The sequence below is a fragment of the Chelonia mydas genome, chromosome 9, assembly GCF_015237465.2.
Source record: "Chelonia mydas isolate rCheMyd1 chromosome 9, rCheMyd1.pri.v2, whole genome shotgun sequence".
In the NCBI taxonomy this organism is placed as follows: Eukaryota; Metazoa; Chordata; order Testudines; family Cheloniidae; genus Chelonia; species Chelonia mydas.
The window spans coordinates 60,411,915-60,429,204 of record NC_057855.1 but is presented as its reverse complement, the minus strand read 5'-3'; the positions used below and the strand labels follow the sequence as shown (position 1 = coordinate 60,429,204).

The 17,290-nt window shown below is 48.3% G+C and overlaps 1 protein-coding gene across 1 annotated transcript; it reads right to left on the bottom strand.

Annotated features, from left to right (window-relative positions):
* Nucleotides 1-3,516: 3,516 nt before the first annotated feature.
* Nucleotides 3,517-15,964, bottom strand: RBMX2 (RNA binding motif protein X-linked 2). Its single transcript, XM_037909016.2, has 6 exons — nucleotides 15,494-15,964; nucleotides 14,779-14,894; nucleotides 11,048-11,099; nucleotides 10,645-10,774; nucleotides 7,999-8,179; nucleotides 3,517-5,084 (listed from the first exon to the last, which is right to left on the bottom strand). Exons 1-6 carry the CDS (start codon nucleotides 15,496-15,498, stop codon nucleotides 4,624-4,626), a joined length of 945 nt encoding a protein of 314 aa, XP_037764944.1. The 5' UTR covers nucleotides 15,499-15,964; the 3' UTR covers nucleotides 3,517-4,623.
* Between the last annotated feature and the right edge of the window lie 1,326 nt (nucleotides 15,965-17,290).

Here is a 17,290-nt window from a genome sequence, read left to right as displayed (position 1 = left end):
TTCTGGGTGCCACATTTCAGGAAAGATGTGGACAAATTCGAGAGAGTTCAGAGAAGAGCAACCAAAATGATTAAAGGTCTGGAAAACATGACCTATGAGGGAAGATTGAAAAAATTGGGTTTGTTTAGTCTGGAAAACAGAGGACTGAGAGGGGACATGATGAACAGTTTTCAAGTTTGTAAAAGATTGTTATAAGGAGGAGAAAGAAAATTTGTTTTCCTTAAACTCTGAGAATAGGACAAGAAGCAATGGGCTAAAATTGCAACAAGGGAGGCTTAGGTTGGACATTAGGAAAAGCTTCCTGGCAGGGTGGTTAAGCACTGGACTAAATTGCCTAGGGAGGTTGTGGAATTTCCATCATTGGAGATTTTTAAGAGCAGGTTAGACAACCACCTGTCAGGAATGGTCTAGATAATACTTAGTCCTGCCATGAGCACAGGGGACTAGACTAAATGGCCTCTCAAGTTCTATGATGCTGATGTTAGTCATTGTATCACGTGTGCTCTTGGGGCCTAGATTCGCCTTCTCTCCTGCTCCCTGCATTCATCTTTCTGCCTCCTCTTCCGAGTGGTGACCTGCTTCTTCAAACCATCAATGTTCCACCGCCCTCCCTATCCATCGAGAGTTGAGAACAACCTTGATTTTTTTCCTCTTCTGCATTTGAAGAACAAGTGTTGCTGATGGTTTAAGGAGCCATTTTGTAAGGAGTACTAGTGCAGAAACAGGTGGATGCTGACTGTTCTACAGTGGCAGCAGCTCATTGGGTGCTCATTGGGCTTTCTTCTTCCCGTGAGAAAGCCCAATTAGGGATTTTTTTATTATTATTATCTCAACAACATGAAGTGTTGATAAATGTTATAGTGAAATGCTTGACCACACTTTGGTTAAGATACAAAATATGTTAAAGAGACCAAACAACCAATGTCAGATTTATTACTATAAGCCAATAAGAATATAGTACAGGAGAAAGGTTCAATATGGTACCAGTCTTCATTAAGGCACCTTATGCAGCATAGTTACATTCACTTTACACAGCAGGTATGCTCCCAAAGTTACACCCTTCAAGCCATCTTTTTATACCCTACCTGTTTACAAATAAAAGATACGTTATATGTCATCTGAAACTAGATTTAACTATTCAGCTTTCTACCTTATCTTTCTGATACCATGGTGTACCCCTCATCTCTTTGTTCTGAACACAAGTGTGAAGGCACCTCCTAGATTTGTACTACAGTAGAACAATCATATCCATCCTGTTCCTCTGGGACGCTCCAGTATTGGCCTGTGAAAATCCCTACCTGTTGCTATGGTAAAATAATCATAGGTCCTGATCCAGACAGCTTTTGTATCTATTTAACCCAAGCTTACTTCAACTCATGCAAGGTATTATGGGATACTTAACATAACTGAATTACAGTAAAGGTATAGACCTATTTAGACTACATAACTGCTATAAAATATTTGTGCTTAATGCATACTAGTGTATATGGTGCAGATAATACTATATACATGCTAGCCAGCATGTATTAGTCAACATAAGATACCAGCCAACCACATCTATGGACCATTATTCACTTGAATGGACTGATAGCCCTGATATGTTTTTCTCAATATAAGTTTTAGTTTAAAACAGCTTATTCAATCTAAAGTTTATTATTTTCAGTTTCAAATTGAGCAGAAACTTATTTAGCTGCCATTTGCTATAGCAAAACATCTAGATAATCTAGAAACATTTCAAACTCAGGAACAGCATTAAGACCCGTAAAGGGCCTGTTAATCCTATCCTTTCTGCTCAGGTGAACAATGCTGGTGGCTCCAGCTGGCCATTGCCCATTGTGACATTAGCTCACAGAAGTCTGCAGGATCCCATAGTGCTGGAAACTGGACCACTATGCAGAGGGACTGTTCAGAATAATAACTGACGAGGTTTGAAGTGATAGGAGAACTTGGCCATTACATGCAGGGTCAGCAGAGGACCGCGCGCTGCCCAGGCCCTGACCATATAAGCCAGAACAGTGCCTCACTCATCTTGATGGAGACTATCTAAGATACTCCTTGATAACAAATGTTGCCATTAGAGTATAAACTATTTCACTGCTTAAAGCAGGGGTCTCAAACACGCAGCCCACTGGGTTATTTCCTGTGGGCCGCCAAGCTCCCCACGCCCCCGGAGTTATTTTCTGTGGGCCGCCAAGCTCCCCGTGCCCGCCCCCCAGAATTATTTCCTGCGGGCCACCAAGCTCCCCTCCTCCCGATCCCACTCCCCCCAGTGCGCCGTGTCCCAGCTCCTCTGCCTACCTCCAGGCACTTCCTGACACCAAACAGCTGTTTGGCAGCACTTAGCGCTTTCCAGGGGGGAGAAGTGGAGAGCCGCGCCTCGGGGAGGAGGCAGGGATTTGGGGAAGGGGTTGGAATAGGGCCAGGGAGGGGGCAGAGTTGGGGTGGGGACTTCAGGGAAGGAGTTGGAATGGGGGCGGAGAAGGGTGGGAAGAGGCGGGGCCTCATGGAAGGGGTGGAGTGGGGGCGGGTCTGGGGGTGGGTGTCAGTGATGCAGCCCTCGAGCCAATATACTAGTCCTCATGTGGCCCGCGTGGTGATTCGAGTTTGAGATCCCTGTCTTAAAGCATGTAAGAAAGGAGAGGGATGATCACAATGTGCAGCTCTGCACAATCTTCTGTGAGTGACAGCTTCTTTCAGCACCACAAGTGCTGGGCTTGGGTGACATCCCCTCCCCCCACTCTAGGAGCCAAATTCCAGGAACCTAGCAGAGCCCAGTGGGGTATCTGTTGCCTCCAAAGGGGAGTGAAGCTTAAGAAGCTCAGCAGGGTACAAGTTTGGGTGAGGGGAAACCAAGCCCACAAAAGGCAGCAGAGTCCATGAGTGAATTTGAACCCCACTGAGCAGGAGCTGAGAGAATGCACAATACACTGCAGATGGCATTGTGTGCTAGCACAGCTTGGAAGAGTAAGGACCTAGCATACAGGAACAGCTGGGTGATATTCTCTGGGCTGTGTTATACAGGTGGCCAGACTGGATGGCCATAATGGTACCTTCTGGCATCTAGACATTAGAACACTGCTCAGCAACAGGGTACGGGGACCATGGCAGGTTTTACCATGAGGCAGACTGCATTTCTCTCCCTGCTCTCCAAGGAATACAAGCTGTATTGGCCCTCTTCCCTCAACGGTTTACAGGTAGCGCTTAAGACTGCTTTCAGACCCTTAAAATAAAAACATACAAAGTTAGAATAGCATCTTCCAGTGCTTCGTACAAACTGTCGTAGTGACAGGGTGAGCTACACCTCTGATCCCTCTCTGATCTCTGAAGGCACCCTCCTGAAGTCACAGGCCTTTATCTTCCTTGAGGTGGACTCTGACAGTTCCCCTAATCCTAGGCCATGCCGTGTGGTTAACCACTCTCTGCATCAACTGGGCTTACCGGCAGGTCTCACTTGGCACCTGCAGTTCCTCCCTTCAGGAGCTAGTGACAGCACAGAATACAGTGACACAAAACATCCTCATTTAAAATCAAAAGTATTGTTTAATCTTAACCGTAGGAACAAAGCATAGCATAGTTTTAAAAACAGAAGTCTACATGCATGTCTATCAGACCTAGAGTCCTGGGCAGGCCTACTTCACACCCCGACCATCTGTTCCCCCATCCTTGAGAGACTGTCTTTGTAAAACCAGCCAAAGTTCTTTGTTCTCAGTTCCCCAGACTCAAGCAGCCCTGCCCCTTTGACAAACTCAGCAGGGGATTGGAGGTAGTCAGCCTCTTCTTAAATAAACCCCTTGTATTCATACAGCAAATGCCCTTACTGCAATCAGACACACATATAGAACTAAGTATTGATAAGCAGCCCCAGACTGGTCACACACTCTCTCTCAGGGATGACCTGAAGCAGGCCATTTGTTCAAAGTAGTTTTATTATTCCTAGAATAGTAAAACAGCCATGGATCTGGAGAGAGGAGGTAAGCATTAAGTGACATTTAAAACAGTAAGCTATCCTGACTCCACAATGCAACACTTGGGAATTCATGGCAGTAGCAAATGGCCACGTTAGAATTCCTCAGGTGACATAAATCCAGGTTATATGGACTACTGAAGACACATTCACCACTTGTGTCAGTTTAGGCAGGGAACCCTCACCAACAGAACTGATGACACAGGTTATTTCTGAGAACTACAGGGGCCAGCATGCTGTGCTTGACAACAATGAAGTGGCCAGACAAAGCTCATTATCTGGGAGGCATCTCACTGTTAACACCACAGGGCATTTACTGTAGATTGCAACTTGAGTGTGCGCCCCAGACCCCAGCCACTTCCACCAGCTAAGACAACAGCAGGAGGGTGCCTGGCTCTCTGGTCCTTGAGGAAGGACTGCAGGAACGAAGAGCAGAGATACAAAGCTGATGGAGGAAAATAGGGTGCTATTTCACTGCACTCACAGAGGCACAAATGCTTGGAGTTTAGTAGGAGAGAGGCTTCGAAGCAAGCTTAGAAATGGATTAAACAGGCGGGGTTTTCCTCCCCCCTCCAATTACTAGCTACCCACAGTATTTCTCCACAGGGAGCACCAGTAGCCTGGAGTACTGCTCAGTCTGCAGCCACAGGACAAGCAGGTCAATAGTGGCTGGAGTCCCGAGAGCTAGACAGCTCTCTTTCCCTGGCATGCTGGTCCCTGGTGCTTCTCTCCCATCGCTCTCTTGATCTAGTGCCTAGACATTCCTCTTGTCTGCTGCTGCGGCCTTCCCCCTTTCTGTTCTTGTCTTCTGCCTTTTCCTCCTTCCAGGCACTGCTCAGACCTTTCTGCTCCTGGTGCCCCTTGTCCCCTCGTCTCTCCACACCTCTCTTGCGACACTGCTCTTGCTCAGGTTCCTCTTCCAGATAAGTCCTGCTTGCATGCTTTCGCCCAGACCCATTCCGGGACTGCTGCCTTGGGTTAGCATATTGATCATAGGCAGAGTCTTCCTTTTCCTTTTTAATCCAGGCTGTGGGAGGCAGCTCTCCTGCAGGGAGGGCCCTCTTCACACTTTGCAGGTCCCTCCTCTTCTCCTTCTGCTCTCTTTTGCTCTTCACTTTATCTGAAATACAGATTGATCTCTGTGAGAGAGAGAGAGAGACTCATGCAAGCACTGGCTCAGCCTCAACTCCGCATGTTCCATTCACCCTAGAATGTTTTCCTTCCAATAATTCCAGCTCCTGACCACAGAAGGCTCCTAGCCTCCCATGCTGCCTTCACCCATCCTTCCCACCACTCCATGCTATCAGCACCCCTAATCAGGAAGCTCTCCCCCATTCCCTGATTTCACACTGCCCGCCCCCCTCCCCCCGTTCCAGACACACACACACAAGCTTCCCAGCTAGGCTGTGCAATCACATTTTGATTTGACTTGGTACCATCTGCTGTACCAAGTATCTGAGTGCAGGGATTACTGCAGTCCATCCTTAACACATTTGTACTGGTTTTCTTTAATAAGAATTAAGATATCCACCCAGTGGGTGTGTTTAAGACAGAGATGCTTGACTCCAAGGAGAGGGCTAGATTCCATGTTTAATTAAGGGACATGGGGCAGTGTACTATACAGCCTCCCCACCGTGCATCCATAGCCAAGCTTCCTGGTGTCAGTGGGCACAGAGAGAGAGAGAGAATAGATCCATGAAGTAGTAACTATACTTTATGTATTTAGTTTTATTGCCACATTCAGCACCACTCAGTGGGAAAATCTGCTCCCCATTAAATCCAATACTGTGCCTGCCCTGCAGTTCTCTTCCTTCACCATCCTTTCCCTGACTCTCTTCTGTGATCCCTATGCATTCCTTCCCACAGACCTCCCTGTTCCAGCCTCTAAAATGATTAGCAGTTAAATAGTTAATGTTCACACTGAAGCATTAGCACTGGGCTTTAAAGTTGACATTTCAAAAGAGATTAATAGAGAGCCAAAGAGCTCACATCTAAGCCATTGTTTCAGGCTCTCTGCATACTCAGGCAGGTATATCAGCTACATTCAGTAAACATTTTGAAAGTTCCCTGAAGCCATGAGGGCTTAAAAAAAAAAACCCTTACCTTACTTTTTCAATATCATAGATTTTAAGGCCAGAAGGGACTACTATGATCATCTAGTCTGACTTGCTGTATAACACAAACCAAAGATCCTCACCCAGTAAACTGTTTCAAGCCCATAAATTGTTTGAACAAGAGCACCTTTTTTAGAAAAGCATCCGGTCTTGATTTAAAGGCTTTCATAGATTCCAAGACCAGAAGTAACTATTGTGATCATGCCATCTGACTTCCTCTATAACACATGCCATGGAAAGGATTCCTGTTTGAACCAGAACATTCAAAACAAAACAAAAAAAAACACATCCAATCTTGATTTAAAAGTTTCCAGTGATACAGAATCCATCATAATCTTTGGTAAATTGTTCCAACGGTTAATTACCCTCACTATAAAAAATTTACACCTTTATTTCCGATAGGAATTTGTCTAGCTTCAACTTCCAGCCACTGGATCTTGTTAGACCTTCATTTGCTACACTGAAGAGCCCATTAGCAAATATTTCTTCCCCATGTAGGTACTTATAGACTAATCAAGTCACCCCTTAGCCTTCTCTCTGTTAAGCTAAATAGTTTGAGTTCCTTGAGTATATCGCTATAAGGCATGCTTTCTAATTCATGGCTCTTCTCTGAACCCTCTCCAATTTATTAATATCCCTTTTGAATTGTGGGCACCAGAATTGGACACAGGATTCCAGCAGTGGTCACACCAGGGCCACACAGAGGTAAAATAACCTCTCTAATCCTACTTGAGTATCCTGTTTATATATCTAATGATCACATTAGCTTTTTAGGCCACAGCATCACACTGGGAGATCAAGTTCAGCTGATTATCCATCATGCTCCCCAAATCTCTCTTGGAGTCACTGCTTTGCAGGATAGAGGCCCCTATCATGTAATTACGGCCTACAATCTTTGTTCCTAGATATATACATTTAGATATATTAAAACACATTGTTTGCTTGTGCCCAGTTTACTAATTGATCCAGATCACTCTGAATCCGTGACCTGTCCTCTTCATTATTTACTACTCCCCCAATTTGTATAATCTGCAAACATTATCAGTGATAATTTGATATTTTCTTCCAGGTCATTGATAAAAAACGTTAAATACCATAGGGCCAAGAACCGATCCTTACAGGGCTTCTTAGAAACACACCTTCTCAATGATTATTGCTCATCTCCAGTTATGTTTAGAGACCTATCAGTTAGCCAGCTTTTAATCTATTTAATGCGTACCATGTTAATTTTATATCTATCTACTTTTTAAATCAAAATGTCATGGTACCAAGTCAAAAGCCTTACAGAAGTCTATATATATTACATGAACACTATTACCTTTATCAACCAAATTTATAATCTCATCAAAAACAGAGTAAAAATGATAGCTTCCTACCATTGGATATGGTTGTGCCTTCTTCTAACTTAAAGAAGTTTAGATTCTGCACAATCTGATTGTGTCAGGCAAGCCATATAAGGCCCACATGATATGTTGAAATGAGACAGGCAAGTACCTCTAAGCTTTAAAATCAGGAACCCAACCCCTTTCCCCCCAACTAAGGGTAACCCCACTGCTCTCAGGTGTAGCTCTGCAGCCAGCCAGGAGCTTCAACTGAGAACTCTGTGCATAAAGGATCCATCTGGTAAAGCAGCGCATGCAGGTTAGCTATTACAGCCCCCAGGGTCTGCAAGGTGGGAGGGAAAGGGCGGGGGAAAGAGAGGAGAGGAGAGAAATCCACAGCCAGCAGAATGAGGACAGAATGCAGGACAATGGATTCCCCTAGCAGGATGGCAAAGGACAACCTAGACACCAAGACTATGTCTCCCCATACTGTTCCCGTTGGCAAGTGCTTGTTTGTGTTGCTCGATGCCTTGCGGGATTGAGGAGTTCTCGCATGGTGTGTTTCCAGGATTAGGATTCTGGTAGGAACATGCTTCACCTTTGTGCTTTTTCACTGGTACCTCACTGTCTTCTGAGGAAGAGTCAGATGAAGTAGGTGGAGGAGTTTTAGCCCCACAGCCTCTCTCACGTAGGACTTTTGTTACATCATCTATATCCTCAGAGTCCTTTGGAGGGCGATAGTTAGCAACATGGTCCACCCGAATTGTCCTTCCTTTTATCTATACAAAGGAAAGGCTGGATTATTAGTAAAGTTGCCAATAAACCCACAAGGCTACAGAAAGTACACAGCACACAGGCGAAAGTCACAGGACTTGGGCTCCAAGCCTGAGCTCAAGACCTCCTTCTTTCACACATGATCAGGCTCCCTCTTTGTGATTACATTGGTGGGGTCCTGTTACAAACCCCTGCCATAGAGAACATGCCCTGCCCCAGGACTCAAAGTAGAGCCATTCATACACCAGAAGGCCAGATAAATCCAGCGACAGTTTGAAATATCCCCTATCCAAGCATGGGCAGCCATGAGCTCCCCCTATCCCTGCACCCCGCTCTACCACAGGATCAGATGACTGTGGGAGACATGTCACCTTCCGTGGCCTTCCACACTTGATAAAATACTCCTACGTATCAAAAAAGTTATCACTAATACACTGGCAAAATAATGAGTGACCCCTCAGTGCTGTGAACAAGAGGGCTTTGCAAAGAAGAGTATCCAGCCAGAGCCCAAAAGCCAGGGGAACACTCCTGGGACAGTCGTGTCAGAGGGGTTTCCTTGTACAGAGAAATAAGATGCCACCAAGAAGCGTAAAAGGGGAGGTAGGTCCTAATCCCTGGAGTTGGATGAGAACCAATATATATGTTAGGGCAGGGGTCCCCAACGCGGTGCCTGCAGGTGCCATAGCACCTGTCAGGGCATTTTTGTGCTCCCGCAGGACACCCCGCCGCCGAAATGCTGCCAAGAAGCGTTGCCGTTTCTCGGCGGCATTTCGGCGGCGACATTTCTTCCCGCTGCCGCTTTTCGGCGGCAGCATTTCGGCGGCGGGGTGTTTGGAGCCCGCCACAGTCTTCTGGGAATAGCAATATGCTATTCCCACAAGAAAGGTTGGGGACCACTGCGTTAGGAAGAAACAAGAAGCAGAGAGGGAGAATCTGCATTCCTAGACCTCAAAGAGAGTCTGTAAGACTGACAAAACCACATGTCAGTTCCAAGGCCCAGGATATAGCAGTTTTTGTGAAGCAGGGTTGCAATGACACTCAGAGCAGGTGTGGTACTGGTTTGGAGAATGAGTAGGTCCATGACCAGAAAGAAACCTCATGACTCTCACTGGGACTAAGGCCAACAAAGTTGTATGAGGCAGTGGGTGCCAACAGGAGTCCAATGTGCCCATTGATAGAGGGGGTGTCAGCAGCAGCTGGCTCACAAAAGCTTTAGAAACACTAGCAGACACAAGGAGGAGGTTTATCAAGGAGATTGAGAGCTGCTCTGCTTAAGGACAGTCGCAGTGATCTGGGAACAGCAACATTAGTGTGATCAGAGCACTGAGCACTGTACTTCTGCTGATGGAACCAGCTATTTGGAACTGTGGCCTGGGGAAGCTCCTGCCTCACAGTGATTTTTTGGAGGCACATTTTGTTCCGCATGTTGATAAGATGTTCAGAAAGATCTTATCAGATGTCAACAGCATTCTCCTTGGAGAGCAAAAATATCTTTTGCTGAAGAGTTCAAGCCTAAAAACAGGGGTTAAATATGGAAGTGCCTTCTCTGCCAGAACTCTAGCACATTCTGGGGCAAGTGAAAGGTTCAAGGGATAAGGTCACAGGTCCCGTTTTGCAGTATTGTCTGCCTGCAAAATGAGCCTCTTTAGTCAGTGAACTTCAGTGTGGCGTTTAGAGACAAACTGACTCCTCCACTCCTGTTATTTCCTATAACCACTTTGCATGACCCACATATACACCTTTTTGTGAACAATTCTCTTCCAATTATATACACTGTTGAGTACTTCTCCTTCCCCACCCCCTTTGGGGCATTTCTGTCCCCACCCCCAGATCTGTTCCCTGTAACTTAGAGGCTGCCACCTCCCTTGTGCGTCCCAGCAGCGACGGGGGGCACTGAAAAGAAGCCACCTCTGACCCTAGTACTGGGAGGCTTCAATGTGGTAGGGAGGAGGAAGGAGCCTGCTTTCACAGCAGGAGCAGAGAGACTGGACAGGATCCTCCTTCCAGGTCACATTGTTGGGCATTGTGAGGCCAGCTGTACAAAAGGCTGATGCTAAGGTGGGGAGAGGGATAAGTGCCTGGGATCAGACACAAGCTCCCTTCACAATTCTACTCACTCCATCTTCTGCTCCATACCTGAGCTGCCCTAGGTGGGTAGCTGGAGAGATCCCTTTGCGAGTTATAGAGGAAGCTGCACACTGGAGGAAACACCTCTGAAGGTTGGATCCAGCCATGTGCCATATTGGACGTCTCTGCTCTTGTGGCACTAATATACTGCTGTAATTCCCTCTGCAGACACTATGGGAGCCACAAATGCTTCTAACTGTGCACCCCTGGACATGAAAAGAATGGTGAACTGGAGCTCTGCGTGCCCTAATGTCATAGCACATAACAGCCCTATACTAGCCGCCAATCTGGGCACAGACAGGGCTTTATTTAAAGGCAGGTCTCTCTTCTTTGACATACCAACCTTGATCCCATTAAAGTTGTCAACAGCAAGTATGGTGCTTCTCTGATCTTCATAGCAAATAAAACAGAAACCTTTTGATTTTCCAGTCTTCTTATCTCGCACAAGATTAATGTTCACAATTTCTCCATATCTAGAAAGAAAAAAAGTGTAGTCACAAATGCTTAGTCTTAGCACCAAAGGCCAGGGAAATGACAATTCCATGGAAAACCTAATAGGAAAACTGCAACAGAGAAGGAAAAGTCACCAGCCCTCAAGATTCATCCTGCAATGATGGGGGGTGAGGAGGGAGGGGCGGTCTCTGAGAGGCCACGTGTCATGCAGTATCAAGGCATAACACCAACCATTTGGCATCCTGCTGCAACCCTGCTAAACTACTGAGAATGAGAAATGAAATTCCACTTACTGTGAAAACACGCAGATTATATCACCTTCTGTCAACTCATAGGGGAGACCTCCTGCAGAGAGGGAAACAGGTGTTATGCTGCTCAACTGAATAGGACTGTAGTGCAGCCTTTCTTCCTGGCCTTGCGGATTACCATGCCAATCTCCTCAACCCAATATGCCTCTCCTCTGGCTCCCATACTCTAAGCAACAATTCTTCAAATATTCAAGTCACTTGATTTATTCAGAACAATATCACAATGCTGAAGAAGTTCTACAGAACTTTCTTAAATGCATAAAACAATCTTAATTTAGACCCAGGTCTGGAAATTAACACTAGAGACATGGAGAAATTTGGATTAACCTCATTATAGAGAGAATCAGATTTTTAGAAGTATTCAAAACCCAATGCTTTTAATTCTTTTGAAAATCTAATTCCCAAGGGTGGGGACTGAGCACTTGAAAATCTGGTCCAGTATATGCAACATGGACAAGTTAAGGTTGATTTGACAGCTTTAACTTTGCATTTCCTGATGGGGGTGTTTGATTTTGTATCCTCAATGTTTCTGCTGATGCAAGTTTTGCATTTAGTTTGTTTTTTTAGAAAACAGTTAGAAAAAAAGGGTTATCCCCTTATTGTAACACTATGGAATAGAAGAATTATATTCTGTAGATTTCTTTAGGCATTAATCTTCACCACTCTTGATACATAGTTACAGCACTATCTCTTCAAGGTTTTGTTTCTTCAACAGCACCCCAAGAAGTTAGGCAAATTATTTGAAGAGTAATGTGACATTTCATCCTCACAACCGCCCCAGTAAAAGTATTCCTCACTGGGGATTTATTCACAGAGTGTGTGAACTTCAGACATTTGGTTACCTGAAGACCAAGAGAGCCCGATGTTCCTTTTGAAAAGAGACACCGTAAGCCTGAATTGCTTTGAAACTAATTTAAAATACTTCAATTTTCTGAGCGAGCCCCCTTTAATAGTACACCCAGGACTTTAGAAGTGGTTACGTATTTCTGCTTTCCTCATCACGTTTAGGAGGATTTTATGGACCTTTCCTTCAGCCTTCCTGCAACCGTTCCTCTCTCTGCACACCCCTGCCTGTAGCTTTACTGCTGCTGTTATAGCAGAGCGAGGGGCAGAGCATGCATGTGAGCAATGCCATTGTTCTAGTGTAGGAAAAAGACACTGCACTGTGTGTTTAAGTGCACTGAGAAGACAAGGATACAAAGGGAAAGAGTAGAGAACAAAACATAATAGGCAGTGGATCTGTGCTATGCCTTAACTTTTAAACATGTTTTGGGAGGTATCCCTTCAGTGTTCTAGACCCCCAAGGGGTCCCACTCTTCCTCAAGAATAGGCCACATGGCCTCAATGCCTCCAAGACTCAAACCTCTGGGCTCCAGCAGTCCTGTTTCCCTTCCCCCACTCTCATGAGTGTTGCCCAGCAAATCCAACTGAACTAGACTCCTGTTCAAGAAACTTTTCCCCTGTTCAGGGATCAATGCATCTCAGCAAGTATTTGCAGAAACACTAGGCTACCTTTAAAAACAGAGTAGGGTTTATTAGTCAACTGAAACACAGCATCAGGAAGTCTGTAGGTTAGCGAAGAGAAGCAAAGGTTAAGACATAGTCCATAATGGCCAATGCCATGTTTCCCTTGAGCCACGCTGCTAGAAGTCATCTTGGTTTCCTTTCTCTGCCTGTCCCTTTGTCTTAGGTCCAGGAGAACCTGCTGTCTCTCTCTGAGCCCAGTACTTCTTACCACCTACTGTAACTTCCCCACATTGTCTTCCCAGCTAAGCTGGGAGCCTCCCATTGATAGCTGTCAACTGTTCAGTCACTGGGGTTTCCATTGTCTTAGTCAACTGATATGAGTTGGTCCCAGCCAGTCCTGAACAACCCATTCGTGACACCCCATACAGTTACATGACAAAACACCTCAGGTCTCCTGCTCTTTCCACTTAGGGCATGCATCACTGAGGGTAGGTCTTCACTACCAATGTTAAAGCGCTGCCATGGCAGCGCTTTAGCATGGATGTGTAGTCGCGGCACCAGCGCTGGGAGAGAGCTCTCCTAGTATTGTAAAAAAAAAACAAAACACCCCCACGAGGGGAGTGTGGCTCCCAGTGCTGCCAGAGCACAGCTCCCAGTGCGGCTGCACTGTCTACACTGCCACTTTACAGCGCTGAAACTTGCATCGCTCAGCAGGGTGTTTTTTCATACCCCTGAGCAAGAAAGTTTCAGCGCTATAAAGAGGCAGTGTAGACAAGGCCTGAGAAAAGAGGGAAACTAAGATGCATTTAGAATCATAAAAATATTACCAACATTCCCACACTTGTCACGGTACAAACAAATATTTTCCATTGAAAGTGTTATTTTCATTATTAATAGTACTAATATTTGTATTATGGCAGTGTGTAAGGATCCCAGTCATAGACCAGGACCCCACTGTGACAGGTACTCTACAGACACAGAACAAAAAGACAGTAACTGTCCCCAATTTAACACAAGACAAGAGACAACAGATGGACAAAATAAACTAATGGGGGAGAATTAGATAAACTCCCTTGGAAAATTATTCATAAGTGAGAACTAGGAGTTAAACTGAAAGTGACCTTACAACCTTACCCACAGAGTTAGTTACATTAACAATCCATTCAACTACAGGGCATGATGTTAGCAGAGAGATGATGGGGTGTACACTGCTAATGAGGGTAGTAAAATAATTTGCCAGCCAGAAGAAAGGGTACTTGGACTGGAGCAGTCAGGGTATGTGTGGAGGATGCACAGGCTAGTTAAACAGCTGGAACTGTGATTACTTAAGGGCCTTATATACTAATCTTCAGTTATGCAGGGTTCAGTTTACAGATAAGTTAGAGTTGCAGATGTTCAGTTTAAGTCAATGGGAGCCACAGGAGTGCCCACTCTGAAAAATCAGGGCCTTGGGGTATGTGTCCTCACTGTCCTAAGAGTTAGCCCTGCGTAGAGAGGTACCTGCAGGACATACAGGTAGCTGAGTGGAAGTTCCTCTTGTGAGTAGCAACTATTAAGGAAGCCAAGCCGTCTGCATGACACACACAGAGAGATGTGCAGAGAGTTGGAGGTTATTACACCTTCTGAGAGAGCAGAAAGAACATCCTGCAGCAGAGACTGACTATACTGCAAAAAGGACAGAATGGGGAAATGCTATTAATGCTATTTTATATAGAAAAAACCCAACTGTGAATACCAGCCTTTTACCAGCCAATGCAGGCTGAATGGATGAAGAAAAACCAGTGGCAGTTGGCAACATGTGGATAAGAGAAGTGGTTCAAGATCAGGAATGCAGAGCTAGAGGAACAGAAGAGATTACACTTTCACAGCAGCAGGGAAACATGCCCATCATGACAGCATGTCCAAATATAAAGTCCATAACCTGAACCTGGGAGAGCTAGGAAAGAGTCCTGAAGTCCTGGGAAAGAAAGAAATTCTAGAGCTCCTTATTCCTGAGCCTCTTTGGGCCTAAAGCATATCAAGACTGCATGATCCATCCCTTGAGCAACATACCAGAGAGGAAGACCCTGGGAGTCCTTGCACCCACAACATGTTCTCTCAGAGCCTCTCAACAGAGACTGACATTGTTACAGCACACAGCAACAGTGAAATCGACTTCACTTGGTGCTCAGCCTCCAGAGCTGACTCACAGAGGTCATAGTACAGGACCTGGGGGAACCAGCACCAAGATTGCTGTACCAAGTACATACCCACGAAGATCCAGGCACTATCACTGTACTCTGCATGCCAGGACACCTTCTCCTGTACGCCCAGCTCAGCCTCCCGTTGATTCAGCTCATTGATCAGTTTCACCTTCGTCAGGGGGCTTCAGGGCAAAGGCCAAACAGTTACCAAGGTATGGACATCTCCCTGTCCAATGCCTCCCTCCACACACAGCCCTTCCACCCCCTCATACAGTCAGCCACAAACACCCCCTGTATCCCCTATGCAGCTCCCTGCCCCGCACATATCCCCATGCAGCCCCCCTCATGAACAGCCCCCACCAATATCCCCTATGCAGTCACCAGCCCCCCACATATCCCTATGCAGCCCCCACAAACAGCCTCTGCCCCCACATATCCCCCTGCAGCCAACCACAAACAGGCCCCATTCCACCTATGTAGCCTCCCGGACCCCCACATATCCCCCATGCAGCCACCTCCAAACAGCCCCCATACTCCCTATGCTGTCTCTCTCCCCCCAAACAGCCTCTGTATCCCCCTTGCAGCTCCCTGCCCCCCACATATCCCTATGCAGCCCCCACAAACAGCCCCCCTGACCCCCCTAGATAGCCTCCCACCCCCACATACGCCTCAAACAGCCCCTATAATCCCCTACGCAGCCCCCTTCCCACGTAGCCCCCACAAACAGCCCCCGGTAACCCCACAAGCGGCCCCACCGGGAGAACGGGCCCCTCAAACCTACTTCATCGTGGTAACTACAAGGCCCCCAGCTCTCGCGCACGCGCACTTCCCGGGGAGCCCGCCCGGGACGCGAGACCGCGCGCACCCGGCGGTAAGCCCCGCCCCTGGGCCGAGCTGCGCGCGGCCCTGTTAGTAGCCACTTGCTGGGTGGTGGAGGGGAGCTGCTAGGGCGGCAGGGGGCGGAGCGAAAAGGGGGCCGTTGAACCCGAGCGGTTTCCCACCGGCCTCTCCTCGACCCTAGGGGGCGGGGGCCCGGCCCGGCCCGGCTCGGCTCCTTAGCGCGTTGGGAGCGCTGCGTTAGCGGGAGCTGCGTCCCCAGGGCCCGCGCAGGGCCAGTCATCGCCGACCGGAGGTCACGGCGCCGGCAAGGGCTGAGCGCCGCAGCGCCTGTGGGCCGCGTTGCCCGAAGCCTGCGCTGTAGGCACGGCTGAGCGGGGCGCAGGGGGCCCAAGGGCTGTGCGCCTAGAGGGCTGCGAGCGGATTGCGGGGCTGGGTATCTAGAGGGTGTGGGGGGATGGTGGGTGTCTGGCTCAGGGAGGCAAGAGGCTCAGGGTCCCCGGGGGAGGCAGAGGGGGTTGCGCGGGGGGCTCGGGGTGCCCGGGGGAGGCAGAGGGGGTTGCGCGGGGGGCTCGGGGTGCCCGGGGGAGGCAGAGGGGGTTGCGCGGGGGGCTCGGGGTGCCCGGGGGAGGCAGAGGGGGTTGCGCGGGGGGCTCGGGGTGCCCGGGGGAGGCAGAAGGGGTTGCGCGGGGGGCTCGGGGTGCCCGGGGGAGGCAGAGGGGGTTGCGCGGGGGGCTCGGGGTGCCCGGGGGAGGCAGAGGGGGTTGCTCGGGGGGCTCGGGGTTGCGCGGGGAGCTCGGGGTCCCCGGGGGAGGCAGAGGGGGTTGCGCGGGGGGCTCGGGGTCCCCGGGGGAGGCAGAGGGGGTTGCGCGGGGGGCTCGGGGTCCCCGGGGGAGGCAGAGGGGGTTGCGCGGGGGGCTCGGGGTGCCCGGGGGAGGCAGAGGGGATTGCGCGGGGGGCTCGGGGTCCCCGGGGGAGGCAGAAGGGGTTGCGCGGGGAGGGTAGTTCTGGGGAGGTAGGGCGGTTGCAGTGGTACCCCTGGTTCACTCTCACTCCTACACACCCATGTGGGTACCGGGTGCCCAGCCACAGGGCACAACTAGAATTTGCCTAAGGGGGCTGAGAGGCCTGGGTTCCCCCCTTTGCATTGCCATGACCGAGCTTCCCCCTCCCCTCTCCTTCCTTCCCACCAGAGAAACCAGTATGGTGAGACCTTTTCCCCTATCCTCCCACCAGAGACCCAAACTAGTTGAGATCTCTCCCCTCCAATCGGAAAGACCAGGACCAGCCAGGAACTCTCTTCCTGTCCCCCTTGTATTAGTTTAGATCAGTGGTTCTCAACCAGGGATATGCATTTTCCAGGGGATCCACAGGGTTTTCTAGGGGCTACATCAACTCATCTAGATCAGTGTTTCTCAACCTGGGGGTTCGCAGGATGGGTTTAGGGATGGTGCAAGTGGAGGGCTGGCGTTAGGAGATGGCAAGCAGGGCAATTGTCCCAGGCTCCACGTGAAGCTCAATTACATGTTTCAGCCCTGGGCAGCAGGGCTCGGGTTTCAGACTCCTGAAAGGGGTACAGTAATCGGGAAAGGTTGAGAACCCCTTAGATGGAATATATAGGCCCAGAGAGTCAGAGGTGTTGACGTGACCTGTCATTGTCCAGCATTAAGCAGTGTTAAACACGGTTTGGGGTTTGGTATACAGAGACATCAGCCTGCTTAATGTCTGGGCAAACATGCCA